Source organism: Solanum lycopersicum, chromosome 1 (assembly GCF_036512215.1).
Source record: "Solanum lycopersicum chromosome 1, SLM_r2.1".
Classification (NCBI taxonomy): domain Eukaryota; kingdom Viridiplantae; phylum Streptophyta; class Magnoliopsida; order Solanales; family Solanaceae; genus Solanum; species Solanum lycopersicum.
The window spans coordinates 50,059,449-50,076,940 of record NC_090800.1 but is presented as its reverse complement, the minus strand read 5'-3'; the positions used below and the strand labels follow the sequence as shown (position 1 = coordinate 50,076,940).

At 36.8% G+C, this 17,492-nt stretch overlaps 1 protein-coding gene across 1 annotated transcript; it reads right to left on the bottom strand.

Moving 5' to 3' along the window:
• Positions 1–8,633: 8,633 nt before the first annotated feature.
• Positions 8,634–9,180, bottom strand: LOC138342237 (uncharacterized). Its single transcript, XM_069294511.1, has 2 exons — positions 8,967–9,180; positions 8,634–8,866 (listed from the first exon to the last, which is right to left on the bottom strand). The coding sequence occupies exons 1-2, from the start codon at positions 9,178–9,180 to the stop codon at positions 8,634–8,636; spliced, it is 447 nt and encodes a 148-aa protein (XP_069150612.1).
• Positions 9,181–17,492: the final 8,312 nt, after the last annotated feature.

The following is a 17,492-nucleotide window of genomic DNA, read 5'->3' as shown; positions in this document are numbered from 1 at the left end:
GTTGCTGCAACTTTAAAAAAAAGGATAGAAAACGCATCAGTTGCGTTTCTTTTCCAGCGATGTAACATGACGAACCATAAGGGGCGTAGAGGGAGAAGGAGGTTTAAGGTAAATATTTGTTTCCTTTTTTATTCTACAGACTTGCTAAGAATTCTATACCAAGTAGTTTTCTTTAGGGGATAGAAATTTGATGGCTACAGATTGAAAATATATAGAATTAGTTTAATAAGATGGATAAATAGATGAAGTTAGTAGTTTATTTCTCCAACTAAATTACTCTTGGCTTGAATTTATATAGTTCATCAAACTAGTAGGCAACCAATAGGTACAAAAGGGGTTGGGTATTCTGAATTTTAGCATGAAATAACTTAAATGAACGATTTAACACGAAATTGTTAAAATTGATTTATAGATTGACCAAAGTAATTCGTACATATTGATCGAGTGGCAAGCATGGTAATTCGACATGAGTATTGTGAGTAGTAATCTTACCACAATTTATGTTTCATAATTTGCATGATTTTTACATGGTTTATAAAGTAAATGTGTTACTAAATGTTTTGAACTTGCATGTTGGACAAGTCTTTTAGTGGATATAATAGTGAAAAGATTATTTGAGATGATGTCATTCTTACAAGGTATGATTACTATTATTGAAAAGGTTTTATACTCATTTGAGAAATAGTATTCTGAAGGTGATTGTTAAAATTTGAAATTATATTATTTGATAATATTTTAAATGTTCTGATTAATTTTAAAATTCTTATACTGATTACAAGAAAAATATAAATGGGAGTTGACCTTGATAAATCCCGTAGTTGATGGAGGGATAGTTGGAAATGATGCACCTTGTAATTACCTATTACTGAAAAAGTCCTTAATAGTGTGAAGGTAGAACTAGTATATTGTTACTGATAACCCTCTAGTTGGGATCTACCGATATGAATATTTAACTCCTTTATTAGAAATTCACTGCTGTAGATTGCTTCGTAAAGTGAAGCCACAATAATTACATGATTCATCCTTGGAAGCCTCCCAGCTATAAGATTTGATACATAAATATTTTTCTGAGTTACTATTAAGTATTTACATTGATTTTGCTTATATGAGGTAGATAAGATGGATATCAATATGATTTATCAAAAAGCATTACTTCACCATTTAATTATAATACTAGCATGTTTTTTGACTTGTCCCTCATTAAAATGGTTCTTTTTAAGTGTTATGACTCACTGAGCTAGTGTCTCACTCCTCGATAATTATTTTTATAAAGAAATCAGGTGGTATTGAGGAGGATTTTATTAACTAGAGAGTGTAATTTGTAGCATTTGGTGAGCCCCGCATTGCTTCACGTGGCAAGGGAACAAATGATTTTCTAGGTTTATTTAGTTCTTTAAAACTCTTAGAGTCACTCCATTTGTTATTTCTTATTTGATGTCTGGACGTTCCTGCAAATTGTAGTCAAGTGACTAGTTTGAAACTTATTTTCACATTTGGAGATCAATTGGTTTTAGTGCGGACAATTAGATCATTGATGGATTGTATGTTGTGGTTTTATAGTTGTTATTTTTTGTGTTGTTAATTTCTGAGACAGGAAAATTTCAGGATAGGCATAAAACAAAGTAAACTCTGCTTTTTTTTGTAGAATTCTAGTAAGGCTGGCTTTGGGATGCTTCCCCTTAGCGCCGATCATTATCCCTAAATTGGGTCGTGACAAAGTTGGTACAGAGCACTAGGTTATTCTTATTACTTATGGAGCACACATCAGTAGTAAAAATAGAATTACGTTTAGGTTTCTAACCATTTCTATAATCGTGATTCTGTGAGGACGTGATAGGATGTGTCTGGTCTTTCTTTCTCATTCCTGCTTATGTGTGTGATGTTTAGGGCAAATTAGATTAATCTAACATTATTCGTTTTTGTTAACTGGATGGCTCGGACTTCGACTACAACAGGTATTCCTAAGGCATCTAATGTCACTTCAGCCAGGAAACCAACTTCCTCAAAACTTGGGGGAAAGGCGAAGTTCATAGAACTGGTCAAGGAGAGGTTCCTAATGCCACCACAGGGAACCGCAACACCACTACTAGGAGTCCAAGGGAAGTCACTCTAGGAAGGAGCACTAGTCCACCTCCAACATCGCAGGAGAATGCTACTACTGGGGTACTTGCCTCCATGTAGAAAGCCATAGAGAGTTTGGTGAATAGAACGGATAGATATAAGAGGGATTGTTAGTGTAATATTGTTGCTACTAAGAAACATGCACCACTTCAGACACCTGCACGGACTTATACTTTTACGAATAAAGAGGTGTCTTTGCAGGAATTCTTAATATTGAAACCACCAAATTCACAGGTTCGCATAGTTCACCGGATCATCAAAGATTATTGGATGGGAAGTGCAAGGTCCTTAGAGATTTAGGATGTTCTAGTGAGAGATTGGTGGAATTAGCAACATACAAACTAGAGGACATGGCTAACACTTGGTATGAGAGTATATTGCTAGGTCGACTACTGGGCGGCACCACTGAAGTAGGACGAATTCACTAAGTTGTTCATGGATAATTTTCTTTCTAATAGTCAGAGGTAGAAGTATGCAACAAAATTTGAGAGTTTGGTATAGACTCCATATATGAATTTGGAAACTTATAATGCCAAATTTTGTAAGCTCGCTAGATATGCTTCTTTGTTAGTACCTACTGAAGCAGATAGAGTTAAGAGGTTCGTTCATTGGTTGCTAGTTATATATTCAATGCCCTAGCCCAAAATATGAGTATGGTGACTTATTCAGAAGCAGTTGATCTAGCTAGGAAGATTGAAGACAAGGGTCGAGAGGAGCATGAAACATATGAGGTATATATAAAGGCCAGGATAAGGGGATCTTATAACGGCGACTTGAGGGAAAATCACATAATAGGGAATCAGGGAAAAAAACAACAGGGCTCCCACACAGGATTGGATACAGTTTCACAGTCCACCTACAAGCCACATCATAGATAAGGTATTCAAAGACAATCATCTTCACAGGGACATCATAATTATGGGCAAATGTATGTCACTGCTATGCTATCAGACTTGTGGTAGATCACATGCAGGCCAGTGTCGTGCTTTGACTGAAGGGTTCTTTTAGTGTGTTTAGTTGGGGCATCGCATTAGGGATTTCCCTTAACCTTTGAGAAACCCTACTCAGACTTCTGCACAACTAGCTGCACCTAGTTAGACCACTCATAATGATTCATGTTATACTGGTACAGGAAACATAGGTAGAGGTGTTGGAGATCGTTCTACTGGAAATCAAGGACAGGGGAATGTTGGTAGAGGTCAATCAAGAGTTTTTGCACTAACTAGAAAGGATGTTCAGGCCTCAAATGTGGTGGTTATAGGTATTCTTTCAGTTTGTTCCTTTGATGCACATGCTTTTATTGATCAAGGATCTACCTTCTCCTATGTGTCCTCATGATTTGCTTTGAGATTTGGTAGACAATCAGAGATGTAGAATCATACTTTTATTGTTTCTACTCGTGTAGGGGATTTTTTATTTTTTTAAGATAAGTATCGTGATTTTCATATTAGAGTTGAGGGTGGCGATACCCTAGATAACCAAATTATACTTGATATGATTTACTTTGATGTGTTGTTTGGCATGGATTGTCTATGTATTTGCTATGCTACTGTTGATTGTCATGCAATGATAGTCAAATTTAAAATAACTATTGAGCGCACATTTGTATTAAAAGGGGGTCAAGTCCCCGAGGCTGGAAAAATTATATCTTTTATGAAGCTCAAAGGTTACTACAAAAAGGTTGTATGGATCTTTCAGATATGGCAAGGGATACAACAGAGGGAATACTTATCTTGGAGAAGATACCAATGGTGAATGAGTTTCCTGATGTATTTCCTGATGGTTTGCCTTGATTACCTCTTGTATGAAAGAGAGACTTTTGTATTGACTTAGCTCCTAATACATTGCCAATATCGATACCCCTATATCGTATGGAACTTGAAGAGTTAAAAGAGCTAAAACAATAGTTGCAAGACTTACTCGATAAGATTTTATCCAACAGAGTATATCTTTGTGGGGCGTACTAGTATTATTTGTAAAGAAGAAAGATGTGTCTCTTAGAATGTACATCGATTACAGGCAGTTAAACAAGGTAATGATACGTAATAAATATCATTTATCTCGAATAGAAGACCTATTTGATCTATTATAGGGGTTGTCCACTTTTTAGAACTCGATATGTACATTATGAGTTCCTTGTGATGCCATTTGGATTAACTAATGCTCCTACTGATTTCATGGATTGATTGAATAGAGTGTTAAGGCAGTTTCTAGATGCGTTTGTGATAGTGTTCAGTGATGAAATCTTGCTACACTCTTGATGCCAGGAAGAACGCAAGGATCATCAAAACACAATGTTACAGACTTTGCGAGAACATAAGCTTTATGCTAAGTTCCCAAAGTGTGAATTTTGGCTAGATTTAGTAGCATTTTTGGGGCATGTGGTGTCCAAAGATGGGATTAAAGTGGATTCCAAAAAGAGAAAAGTTGTGCAAAAAAGGCCCAGACCTACTTCGCCAACAGAATTTCAAAGCTTTTTGGGTTTGGCAAATTACTAAGGGCGTTTTGCGCAGGATTTCTCCAAAATAGCATCTCCATTGACTAAGTTGAGACAGAAAAATGCCAAATTTCAGTGGCAAGACGAATATGAGCAAAGCTTCTAGAAACTCAAAATATATTTGACACACTACAAGAAAATAGACTTTTAACGACCATTTCTTAACGAAGGGATAGGCATCGTCTCACAATCGGGATCTAGACCCTAGCCAAAATCAGCGTCGTTGACCTTTCGGAGGTTACAGACAAGCCTACAGACGTCATCATTATATCATTTAGGTTAATTTTAGAGGAAAATTAGAAACTTTTGTTTGCTTTGAAGTATACATAGACTTGCATTATATCACATCAGATCACAATAACCATCTAAAAATAAGATATTCAAATGAAAGATATCATTCATAACTGCATTAATATAAAGTTTCCAAAAAGGCACCAATACAAAGTCTGAAAATAAGTAAGAAAGAAACGCTAGTGGAACATCCTCCACTAGCACATGCCTACGTCTAAGCTAGAATATAAGATATAAGCATCCTCGAAAGCATGAGGGCCTACCATGTACAGATAAATACTCCACGTCCCGATAGCTTCAACGCAGTATCACAAGTTGTAGCATCCACCTGCACCTGCACCTTAGAGTAAAGGGTTGTATGGGATTATTACACACTTGTACTAAGTATGAGTGTATGCAAGTACACACCAAGGACATGCATGATTAAGAAGAGATCTCTCTTAACGATATGAGTTATGGAAAGCCAAGTCAGTTGGACTTGCCAAATCAGATTTGGAAAGTCATGCTATGAGAGTAACATGCATCATTATTATTTTCATATTGCACACAGCACATAACACATTTCATTTAGCACATACATATATCACATATCTTTCGTTCATATGCCATGAAACCTTGGAATCACTGACATGGCATTAGGACTTCCTAAATGAGGTCTCAATATATGGGACCTCAACTAGGGAGCCTTCTTTAGAATACACAGAGTCGGTTTTATTCATTCATACGTACTTCATTTTCATCCATTTATGTACCAAGAATGTTTTTTAGGACTCTCATCGTATTCACTGTGCAATGACCAAGAATGACCTAGTGTCATTACTTGAGTCTAGTTCACCTCTTGATTATACTATCCAAACACCCTTGGTATCATTCATTTCATTGTGTACATTACATGAGGCTGGCCTCATTCTTTCTTTGGAAACTTTAACTGTAACCGACATAGATCATGTGAGCATCATAAAATCTCGTGTCTACCTCACACCCAAAAGAGGTGGAATCACTGGCCAAGGTGAAACAAAAACATGGCTAGCGTATATAGGGAAATGAACCCTGCTAGAACCCTATGTTGGTAGCATAGGTTCAAAGACTAGGAGATATAAGGAGAACCATACCCGCCTAAATGGACAATCTCATCTCATGATATTCACAAAAAACTTTGCCTTCCCGAAAGAAGGAATCGTGACTCATAGCTAGCCGGTCGACGCTCAGTATGCAGTTCCATTACATTCATCCCACACATCATAGAAGCTGACTTCTAGCATAAGGGAATCAATGTTCATTAGATGATTTCTCACTCATAATTAGTATTAAGTGTGCATAAATCTCAATACTTTCATTAGAGTGTTTTTTAGAGACTAGTCTCTTTATTAGTTTTACACTCTCATAGGTGAGTACGATTTTTGGTAACACTTATTAGGCTCATTTGAGATTGATCTCATATTTCATATTATCCTCTTATCATGTTGTCACCACATTTATTAACTTTAGCATATTAGTTCTTCATAGTTACTCATCCCATTACGTGAATGTTCATTTCGTCATATGCCAATGCACTTGTCCTTTTATTGTGTTTCACACTCTTACTTAACCCTCCTGGGGTCACACCATTTCATCCCATACATCTTAGATTCACTTATATTTAAATGTACACTAGACTTATGAACCCATACTACAACCATTAGAGTTTCGTTCATAATTCTTCTAAGTGACTTATACTTACCCAAGATTATGTGGTACAATACTTATGCATCTTGTAAGTATGCCAAGGTCTCGAGTTCAATTCCTGTAGGCGGCAGTCATTAATTATTTATTCATGTAAGACTTATGTATCAATACGATATTGGTCAAGGGAACCCAATTTCATGTCCTTGAGCAACACTTAGTCTTATATTAAATTTTTATCTAATATTTCGGCTTGGGGACCCGAGGTCGAGCCCCAATGCCTACACTTTTTTTCCTTCCTTTTTCATTTGAGGCCGAGAGGGTGTGAGATCAATCCCCAAAACCTAATCTTTTAGTATTCTTTAATTATTCTCCTAATTTCCTCACATATCCGAGAGGTTGTGGGTTCCATCCCCACACACCTCATTTTATTTATTTTTCCCTCTTTCTTTTCTTCACTTTATCCTGACCCCATTTTCAATCCCATTTACCTTATTTTTATTGTTGAACTCCCAGCAGCTTATTTATAGTGAGGTCTCGGGTTCAATCCCTGATGACCTTAATCATTTTTAAAAAAAATTGAAACCCAAATGCTTGATGTTGCCTATGCCGAGACCAAATTTCCATATTTCTGGAAATTTGGTCACGTTTTCAGTCCACCTTTTCTCAACATTTATATGTTAGATTCTTAGGCAATTCGCAGGATATTTCGTACATTATTATGTGAATTTTTCATGGTTACGTTTTTCCAAGAGTGTTCACTAAATTCATCAACATTACACACCCATGAACATTATGATTTCTACAAGTCATTACATACAAACGCAAGGATTTAACATGCCATTTTCACATAGTTTCGAAAAAGACATACTTAATAATCACATAAATTCCAACATACATACATGAACATAATCATCACGAAAAAATGTTACATTCCTATATTCTACCAGTAAACATACCCAACTTACAACAATCAATGGAAGCTAGTGACAGGGGCATACAAAGGGTAAACATTCCTAGTTTTCGGATTAGAATACGACAGAATCCTACGGGTCACTTGGGAAAGGGACCAAGAAGAAGAAATTCATAACTTTTTTTGTCATTCAACACCGTTCCAAACTTGATCCAATGCGCTGCCAACTCCCACGAAAATAATGCTTCACCACCGAAACCTCATTTGCAACCTGTCGAGAAAAATGTTTTTGATTTTCGTTTTTAGTTTAGTTTTTCTTTTGAGTTTTTGCATACAATTTCTTCAACAATGATGAACTTTTGATTTTGTTCTTTTACTGATGATGAAGCATGAGAATGAGAGTGGAGAGACGTGAGAATGAGAGTGGAGAGATGCGAGAGTAAGTTTAGGAGTAGGAGTTTTAGGTAATGACTTAGTCAAACTAGGACACTTTGTTATTTAAATTAAAAATCTGATTTTCTAAGGCTTAAGTGGAATGAATAACATGCCCTTACTTAAATCAGATAATTAAATATCAATTAATTCAACTTAATATTGCTTCCACCATGGATCGAACCCTGATGAAGCCTAACTTGCGAACCGGGTCAATTCCGGTCGACCAGACCCAAACCGTCCCCTAATTGCATTAATTAATTATTTAATTAAATACTTAGGGTAATTAAAATACAACCCTTAGCCTAGAAAAGACTATTTTACCCCTATACCCTCCAAACCTAAGATTACCCCTTCCAAGTCCGATTAAGACTCATTCGGGTGAATCTTAATATTCGGGTGTCCGACATGGCTGGACCTAACCTTGCCTAGATCAACTAACTCACAAAGTTGGTTGGTTGGCTATTGCATAGGTTCTGAGGTCTGGTTCCACGCGCATGAAGTCGTGTGTACCTAGTTTAATGTAAGCATTCTAGGTAAGTTTAGGGATTCGCATAGTCATTTTTTGGTTGTTACATTTTCCCCCCTCCCTTAGGAACATAAGTCCCTAAATGACACTTTTAATTATCAAGCACAATCCCAGTCATAGCATAACATAAGTACTTTACATAGTCAAGAAATAGCAACAAAGAATAGAGGAGATAAGGAAACTTAGACTTAAGAGTAGGAAGTCTTACCACAAGAGCCGAAAAGGTGAGGATAGCGGGATCTAATATCGGCCTCGGCCTCCCACGTAGCACCATCAACAAAATGGTTTCTCCACAATACCTTCACAATGCCAACCTCCTTGTTTCTCAGTCGCTTCACCTGCCGATCTAAAATCTCAACAGGAACCTTCTCATAGCACAAGTCTTCATCAACCCCCAAACCTTCAACAGGCATAATCGATGCTGGATCACCAAGGCAATTATTTAACATAGAGACATGAAAAACTGGATGAACAGAAGCTAGCTCCGCAGGAACCGCCAACTCATAGGCCACCTCACCTACGCTGTAGAATCTTGTATGGCCCAACGCACCTCGGACTCAACTTCCCCTTCCTGCCAAACCTCATCTCCCCCTTCATAGGTGATATCTTCAAGTAGACCTGGTCACAAACATCAAACTCTAATGTCTGTTTCCTGTTATCTGCATAAGACTTCTCCTGACTATAAGTAGTAGCCAACCTCGAACCACCAAAATGGAGACCTAAACCTCCTACCATATAGTCCCTCAAATGTTTCCATTCCAATGGTGGAGTGATAGATGTTATTATACGAGAACTCTATCAAAGTCAGATGATCGTCCCAACTACCCCCGAAGTCAATCATACACGCTCTCAACATATCCTCCAATGTCTGAATAGTGAGCTCTGCCTGCCCATCTTTTAGAGGATGAAAGGCAGTACTGAGCTTTACCTGTTTTCCTAAGCTCTTCTAGAAGGATCTCCAGAAATGCAAAGTGAACTGAGCTCCTCTATCCGAAATGATTAGCAAAGGAATCCCACTCCACTTCACAATCTCATCGATGTACAGTCTCGCATAATCCTCAGCCTTGTAAGTAGAGTTCACAGGGATAAAGTGGGTAGACATAGTAATTCTGTCCACAATAACCCATATGGAGTCATGTTGTCTCTTAGTCCTCGGAAGACCAACCACGAAGTCCATGTTAATGTCCTCCCACTTCTAAGTCGGAACCTCAATCATCAGAGTGAGACAACCAGGCTTAAGGTGCTCCGCCTTAACCTGCTAACAATTAGGACACCTTGCCACATACTCAGCAATCTCTTTCTTCATATCATCCCACCAATAGATCTTCTTGAGGTCATGATACATCTTGATTGAACCTGGATGTATCGAATTCCTGGAACCATGGGACTCTACAGCAATCTTGGTTCGCAAATCACCCACATCTGGTACACAGCCTGTTCTGGTACCTAATTATTTCCCTGAACTCTGATGCCCCTTCTTAAATCTGGGCTGATCACGAACTCTGAAAGTGCTCCCGCCACCACCACTATTGGGATCTGCCTGGTCAAAAGGTTTAGGACTCCTGACCTCAGGGACTCTCCTCTTCTTTGTGCTTTCCTCAACATGTTGGACATGCACCATCAGTTTGAACAAGTCTATGCTATCATGAAGCATCGCAGCCCGACAAGTCTATCAAGGGAAGTGGCATACCTGGATAACTTTACAAATTTCAGAAAATACTCTTTAATAGTCATTGAGCCCTGCTTAAGGTTGATGAACTCCTCAACATTAGCTTCTTTCATCTCCCTAGGGAATAACCTCTCTAGAAAGGCTGTCTTAAACTGCTCCCAAGTGGTTGGACCTCATCTCAACTCCCTGTTAGCCTTCCACATGTTGCACAAGGTCTGTGCAACATCCTTTAGCTGATACGAGGCTAGGTCAGTTTTCTCAATATTTGTGGCCCCCATTTCCACATAAATCATCTGGACCTCCATCACGAACTCCTGAGGATCCTATGCAGCCTTATATCTTATAAAGATTAGAGGGATTCATCCTCGTAAAATCCCGCAACATGTTTGCCATGTTGTGGGCTGGTGGATTCTCCCACTGAATTTCCTGTCTGTTGACCTGGGCCGTCATAGCCTAGGCTTGTACAGTGATGGCTTGAGTCATTTGTGCCAAAGCGGTCCGCACCTCCGAATCAATCAACCTAGCTGGGTTAACTGGCATGGCTACTCCTGAAGTTAGAGCCTGGTGTGGAACTTGGTTGCCCCCAGCAGCTGCTTCTCCTCTTCCCCGACCAGCATTCTTCCTTTTGTTCATTTTCTAAAAAATCAGAACTGATGTTAGATATGCTCATAACAACAAGTAATCAATCATTAGAGAAGTCACGATAAGATCAAAAGAAGGGAATTTTCCTATGCATCATGCAGTCTCTAATTCATGATAGTGGTGCACTTCAATACCATAACTTAGAAACTACTCGATGTGGTTGATGTGAACTTATTATCCTTGGAATTTAACCGGACTCTGTTACCCATTTGTCATGACCGGGATCTAGACCCTAGTCAAAACAGGCATCGTTGATCTCTCACAGGTCGCAGACAAGCCTACATACGTCATCATTACATCGTTTAGGTTAATTTTACACAAAATTTAAAACTTTTGTTTTCTTTGAAGTATAAATAGACTTGAATTATATCACATCAGTTCATAACAACCATCTAATAATAAGATGTTCAAATGAAGGAATAGTTCATAACTACATTAACATAAAGTTGCGAAAGTGGCACCAATCCTACGTCTGAAAATAAGTAAGGAAGAAACGCTAGTGAAACATCCTCCTCTAGCTCATGCCTACGTCTAAGCTAGAATATACTAGATAAGCATCTTCGAAAGCATAAGGGCCTACCATGTCCAGATGAATACTCCACGTCCGATAGCTTCAGCGTAGTCTCGTAAGCTGTAGCATCCACCCGCACTTGCACCTTTAAGTAAAGGGTTGTATGGGATTCGTACACACTTGTACTTATTATGGGTGTATGAAAGTATACACCAAGGACATGCAAGATTAAGAAGAGCTCTCTCCTAACGATATGACTTGTGGAAAGCCAAGTCAGCTGGACTTGCCAAATCAGATTGGGAAATTCATGCTATGAGAGTAACATGCATCATCATTCTTTTCATATTGCACAAAGCACATAACACATTTCATTTAGCACATACATGTATCACATATGTTTTGTTCATATGCCGTGAAACCTTGGAATAACGGACTTAGCATTAGGACTCCCAAATGAGGGCTCAACATATGGGAACTTTACATGTGGCTGGCCTCATTCTTTATTTGGGAACTTTAACTTTAACAAACATAGATCATGTGAGCTTCATGTAATCCAGTGTCTATCTCACACCCAAAAGAGGTGGAATCACTGGCCAAAATGAAACCAAAACATGTTAGCGTATATAGGGAAATGAACCCTGCTAGAACCCTATGTTGGTAGCATCGGTTCAAAAGCTAGGAGATATAAGGAGACCCATACCTACTTAAAATGTATAATCTCATCTCATGATATTTACACGAATCTTTGCCTTCCCGAAAAAAGGAATCGCAACCCATAGCTAGCCTATCGGTGCTCAATATAAAGTTCCAATACATTCATCTCACACATCATAGAAGTTGGCTTCTAGCATGAGGGCATCATTGCGCATTAGATAAATTCTCACTTATCATTAGTATTAAGTGTGCATTAATCTCAATACTTTCATTAGAGTGTTTCTTAGAGACTTCTCTCTTTACTAGTATTAAACTCTCATAAGTGAGTACGGTTTTTGGTAACACTTATTAGGCTCATTTGAGATTGATCTCATCTTTCATATTGGCCTTTTTTCATTTTGTCACCACATTCATTAACTTTAGCGTAGTAGTTCTTCATAATTACTAACCCCATTTCGTGAATATTCATTTCGTCATATGTCAATGCACTTGTCCTTTTAGTGTGTTTCACACTCTTACTTAATCCTCCTGGGTCACATCATTTCATCGCATAATTTTAGGTTCACTTATTTTTAAACATACACTGCACTTATGAACCCTTACGTACAAGCCATGAGGCTTTGTTCAAAATTCTTCTAAGTGATTTATACTTACCCAAGATTATGTGGTACAAGACTTATGCATCTTGTAAGCATGCCAAGGTCTCGATTTTGATTATATAGGCGGCATTCATTAATTATTTATTTACGTAAGACTTATGTATCAATACGAGATTAGGCAAGGGAACACGATTTCAAATCCCTCGAGCAACGCTTAGTCTTATATTAATTTTTAATTTAAAATTTTGGCTTTGGGACCCGAGGTCGAGCCCCAATGCCTACAATCTTTTTTTAATTTTCGTTCCTTCCTTTTTCGTTTGAGGCCGGGAGGGTGTGGGATCGATCCCCCACAACGTCATTTTTTACTTTTCTTGTATTATTCTCCTAATTTCCTCACCTATCCGAGAGGTTGTGGTTTCGATCCCCACACACCTCATTTTATTTATTTTTTCCTCTTTCTTTTCTTTACTTGAGCCTTACCCATTTCGAATCCCCCTTACCTCATTTTTATTGTTGAACTTTCAGCAGCTTACATATAGTGAGGTCTCGGGTTGATTCCCTGATGACCTGTAACATTTTTAAAAAAATTGAAACCCGAATCCTCAATCCTGCCAATGCTGAGACCGAATTTCCAGATTTTCTTGAAATTCAGTGACATTTTCAGTCCACCTTTTCTCAAGATTTATACGTTAGATTCTTAAGTAATTCGCTGGATATTTTGTACATTATTATGTGCATTTTTCGTGGTTACGTTTGGCCAAGATTTTTCACTCAATTCATCAACATCACACCCCCCATGAACATCACGATTTCTACAAGTAATTTCATACAAAAACGCAAGGATTTAACATGCCATTTTCACATAGTTTCGGAAAAGACATACTTAACAATCACATAAATTCGAGCATACATACATGAAAATAATCATCACGAAAACACATTACATCCCTAAATTCTACCAAAAAATATACCCAACCTGCAACAATCGATGGAAGCTAGTGACAGGGGCATACAAAAGGGAAACATTCCTAGTTTTTGGATTAGAATACGATTGAATCATAGGGGTCTCTTGGGAAAGGGACCAAGAGGAAGAAACCCATACCTTTTTCGTCGTACAACACTGTTTCAAACCTAATCCAATGCGCTGCCAACTCCCACGAAAACAATGCTTCACCACCGAAACCTCACGTGCAACCCGTCGAGAAAAATGTTTTTACTTTTCGTTTTTTGTTTTGTTTTTCTTTTGAGATTTTGCATACAAGTTCTTCAAAAGTGATGAACTTTTGATTTTGGTCTTTTACTAATGATGAAGCATGAGAATGAGAGTGGAGAGACGTGAGAATGAGAGTGGAGAGATGTGAGAGTAAGCTTAGGAGTAGGAGTTTTTGGTAAAGACTTAGTCAAACTAGGACTCTTTCTTATTTAAATTAAAAATATGATTTTATAAGGCTTAAGTAAAATGACTAACATGCCTTTACATAAATCATAAAATTAAACAATAATTAATTCAACTTAATATTGCTTCCACCAAGGATCAAACCCTGGTGAAGCCTAACTCACAAACTAGGTCAATCCGGGTCGACCCAACCCAAACCGTCCCCTAATTACATAAATTAAATACTTAGGGTAATTACATTACCATCCTTATCCTCGAAAATACCATTTTACCCCTAGACCCTCCAAATCTAAGATTACCCCTTTCAAGTTCGATTAAGACTCATCCGGGTGAATCTTAATATTTGGGTGCCCTACATGGCTGGACCCAACTTTTTCTAGCTCAAATAACTCACCAAGTTGGTTGGCTTGGCTGTTGCATAGGTTCTAAGGTCTGGTTTAAAGCGCATCAAATCGTGTGAACCCAATTTAATCTAAGCATTCTAGGTACGTTCAGACATTACTTCGCATAGTCATTTTTGGGTTGTTACACATCCGATCGTTATAAGTGTTCTATAGCGGCCAAAAAACAATCGGTAGCTAAAAATTAATATATAATTCACCGCATGGGATAATACTAAATTTAATAGGAGTATTTTTTTTATAAAAAAAAAGTTCACTAGTTCTTTTTACGTTTTCACAAAATTTCCATCTACCCAAACCTTCCTCCTAACTTCTAGGAGAGAAACAAGTAACCCTAAAAACATTCAACTATATTGTTCCTTTATTGCAATTTTTGCATATTATGAACCTTTAGTGATGTGGTATTTGTTATTTATTCTCATCAAGGTAATTTTTTAACACATCTCTGTGAAGTTCCTTCAACAATACAAATTTATATATTTTTAGAAATTTCTCAAAAATTAAACTAAAGGTGTTCCTATTGTAGGAAATTAAATTTACAGATTATTCATTATTGTTTCATAGGTCAGGAATTTTCCCAATTTTTGCAACTGAGTATTTTCTCTCGGCAAAGGGTTGTGTAGCTACTCCCTCACATTCTCTTAAACTAGAAAGAATGATATGTCTAAGGTAGGGTTTTGATATTTTTCTGAAACATCTGACAAACTCTCATATTAAGAGATAGGAGTAGTTCTTTGTGTGTATTTCTTCAATTATTTTGAATGTTTGATTGAGATTTCTACTGAATTATACCATATTTTGCAAGATTTGTAGCATTTGGGTCAAACTTTGAGAAGTTGATCTTAAACGAAGGGCAAGAGGAATTATTTTGAAGAAATGGAAAAAAGTTTCAAGGAATCAAGAATAAAGTAGGAATGGGCAAAAGAATTAAAAAATCAAACAATTCGATAAAATCCAGTTATTTGATTCTTCAGACTTTGGTATGATTGAATATGAATTTTGATTAAAACTAGGTATAGGGTATTGCTTTTGATTTAAAGTTATCTTTAGAAATTAGCAATAATGATGTCTGATGGTTTGTTTATAGCATGTTTTTCGATATCTTACTACAGTATTTCTATAAATAGATTGTGTATTTTGTTAGTCCGAAAGAAATATGGACTTACAAGATGGATTATAACCTGATGTTGTGATGTATACCTCTGTTATCTTTGGTTATTCCTAGTTTGGCGGTATAAATGAAGTGATTGATTACTTATGATATTAATCCAAAACTAATTACTTTTAACATTTCCATAATAATTTCACTGATACGGGAGATATGTTTAAGCTATAAAAAATTGTGGTTACTCTCCAGAATCCAGATGTTGTTTTCTACACTTATTATATTAGTGATTAAGTCAATATTAGGTTACACTCTATGATCTTATTAGTGACGAAATAAATATCTGAATTTTATCTCGAAAACATATATAATGTCTCTGTTCTAATTAGTTTATGAGAAATGAGAATAAAGTGAAATGAAGCTCAAATGAGTCAACTGAAGTTGAGGGGTGATATTGTGTGCATTATGAATTCTGCAATGCGAGTAATTTTACTGAAGAAAAAGACATTTATCAAAAATGATGTCATTGAATTCTGTCCCAATTGATATCATTGATGTTTTTTGGGCATCATGTCATCTTAATGACAAAGGAAGCTTATAAAGTAGCTCTCACTTCATCAAAGGAATTGAATTTGTATTTATCATCTTCAATTTGATGTGTACCATTCAAGACAAGTCTGGACATCCGAGTGGGTGTTTGATTAAAAGAACTATCGATTCCTTTGGCATTGTTGACGAAACACATGGATCCTTGTTAAAACTTATCTGTTTCCTTTGTAATATTTGAAGGAACTTGTGTATGAATGTTCCCTTGAAATGCTTCAGAACTAAAAGAGGTTGCTTCAACAAATTTATATCAAGCTCAAGAAGCATGTTCATCATTATATCTTAGAGGTGAGAGACTAAGTTATTTTTTCTTCATGCTTAATCGTGTACTTTTGTTTTCCTCTTTTGATAAATTCAGTTGCGATGTTTGTGATATTAATAGGACTGAAACTTTCGATTGACAAATGTATACAACTTTTTGTTTAGACTAAGCTATCACCTTAGGTAATATTTCTTTTATGATTCTTCTTTACTATTTATACATATTTACAATATTAATCATATAATAATTGATTTTTTGGAGGTTGGAAGACTACGAATAATTAACAATGTAGTGTTTTTTGGTGAAAAGAACTGAAAAACAAACTAATTTACTATTGTGATCTAATATTATTAACAACCAGCATGATAATTAGCGAAAGGAAATATTGGTCGCTAAAAAGGTAAATAACAACCAGTTGTCGCAAAAGTTCTTTAAGGACTGAATTTGAATCTGGTTGTTAACTTTCAACGACGGAGCTTTTAGAGATCGGTGACGACCAAACTTTTTCTAGTCGTTATAGATTATTAACGACCAGAATTGGACCTTTAACAACCAAATTCTCCCTTGTTAAAAGTGATTTTTTATAGTGAAAACAACACCCATATTGTTATTACCTTGGGTTCTGGAGGTTTTACGGTATTTTGTGATGCTTCCAGAGTTGGTTTATGATGTGTTCATATGCACAATGGTCGTGTTATTGCATATGCTTCAAGGAAGCTGAAGAGGCGCGAGCAAAATTATCCTACACATTATTTGGAGATGGTTGTAGTGATATTTTCTCTATAAATTTGGAGGCATTATCTATACGATGGAACTCGTGAGATATATACTGACCATAAGAGCTTAAAGTATATTTTTCAACAGATAGATCTATATCTTCGACAACGACGATGGATGGAGCTGCTTAAGGATTATGATTGTGTTATTTTGTATCACCCTAGAAAAGCTTATGTTGTGGCTAATGCATTGAGTAGGAAATCTATGGGCAGTTAGCACATATAGTTCTTAAAAGAGACAGTTGGCAAAAGATGTGCAGAAACTTGAGGCCACAGGTGTGAGATTTAAGTGTGGGAAGTTCAGACATATTGCTAGCTTGTGTGCGAGCCAAATCTTCATTAGTGCAGCTCACTAAGACTGAACAATATGAGGATGAATAACTTTGCAGATATCGAAATGAGGTCACAAGTGGTAAAAGTAAGAAG

Excerpts from the sequence above, each read along its gene's own strand:
- LOC138342237 (XM_069294511.1), bottom strand. The coding sequence starts at position 9,180 with ATGGTAGGAGGTTTAGGTCTCCATTTTGGTGGTTCGAGGTTGGCTACT. Across the intron at positions 8,867-8,966 it reads GCCATACAAGATTCTACAGC|CATCGATTATGCCTGTTGAA; the intron begins GTAGGTGAGGTG and ends TTGGTGATCCAG.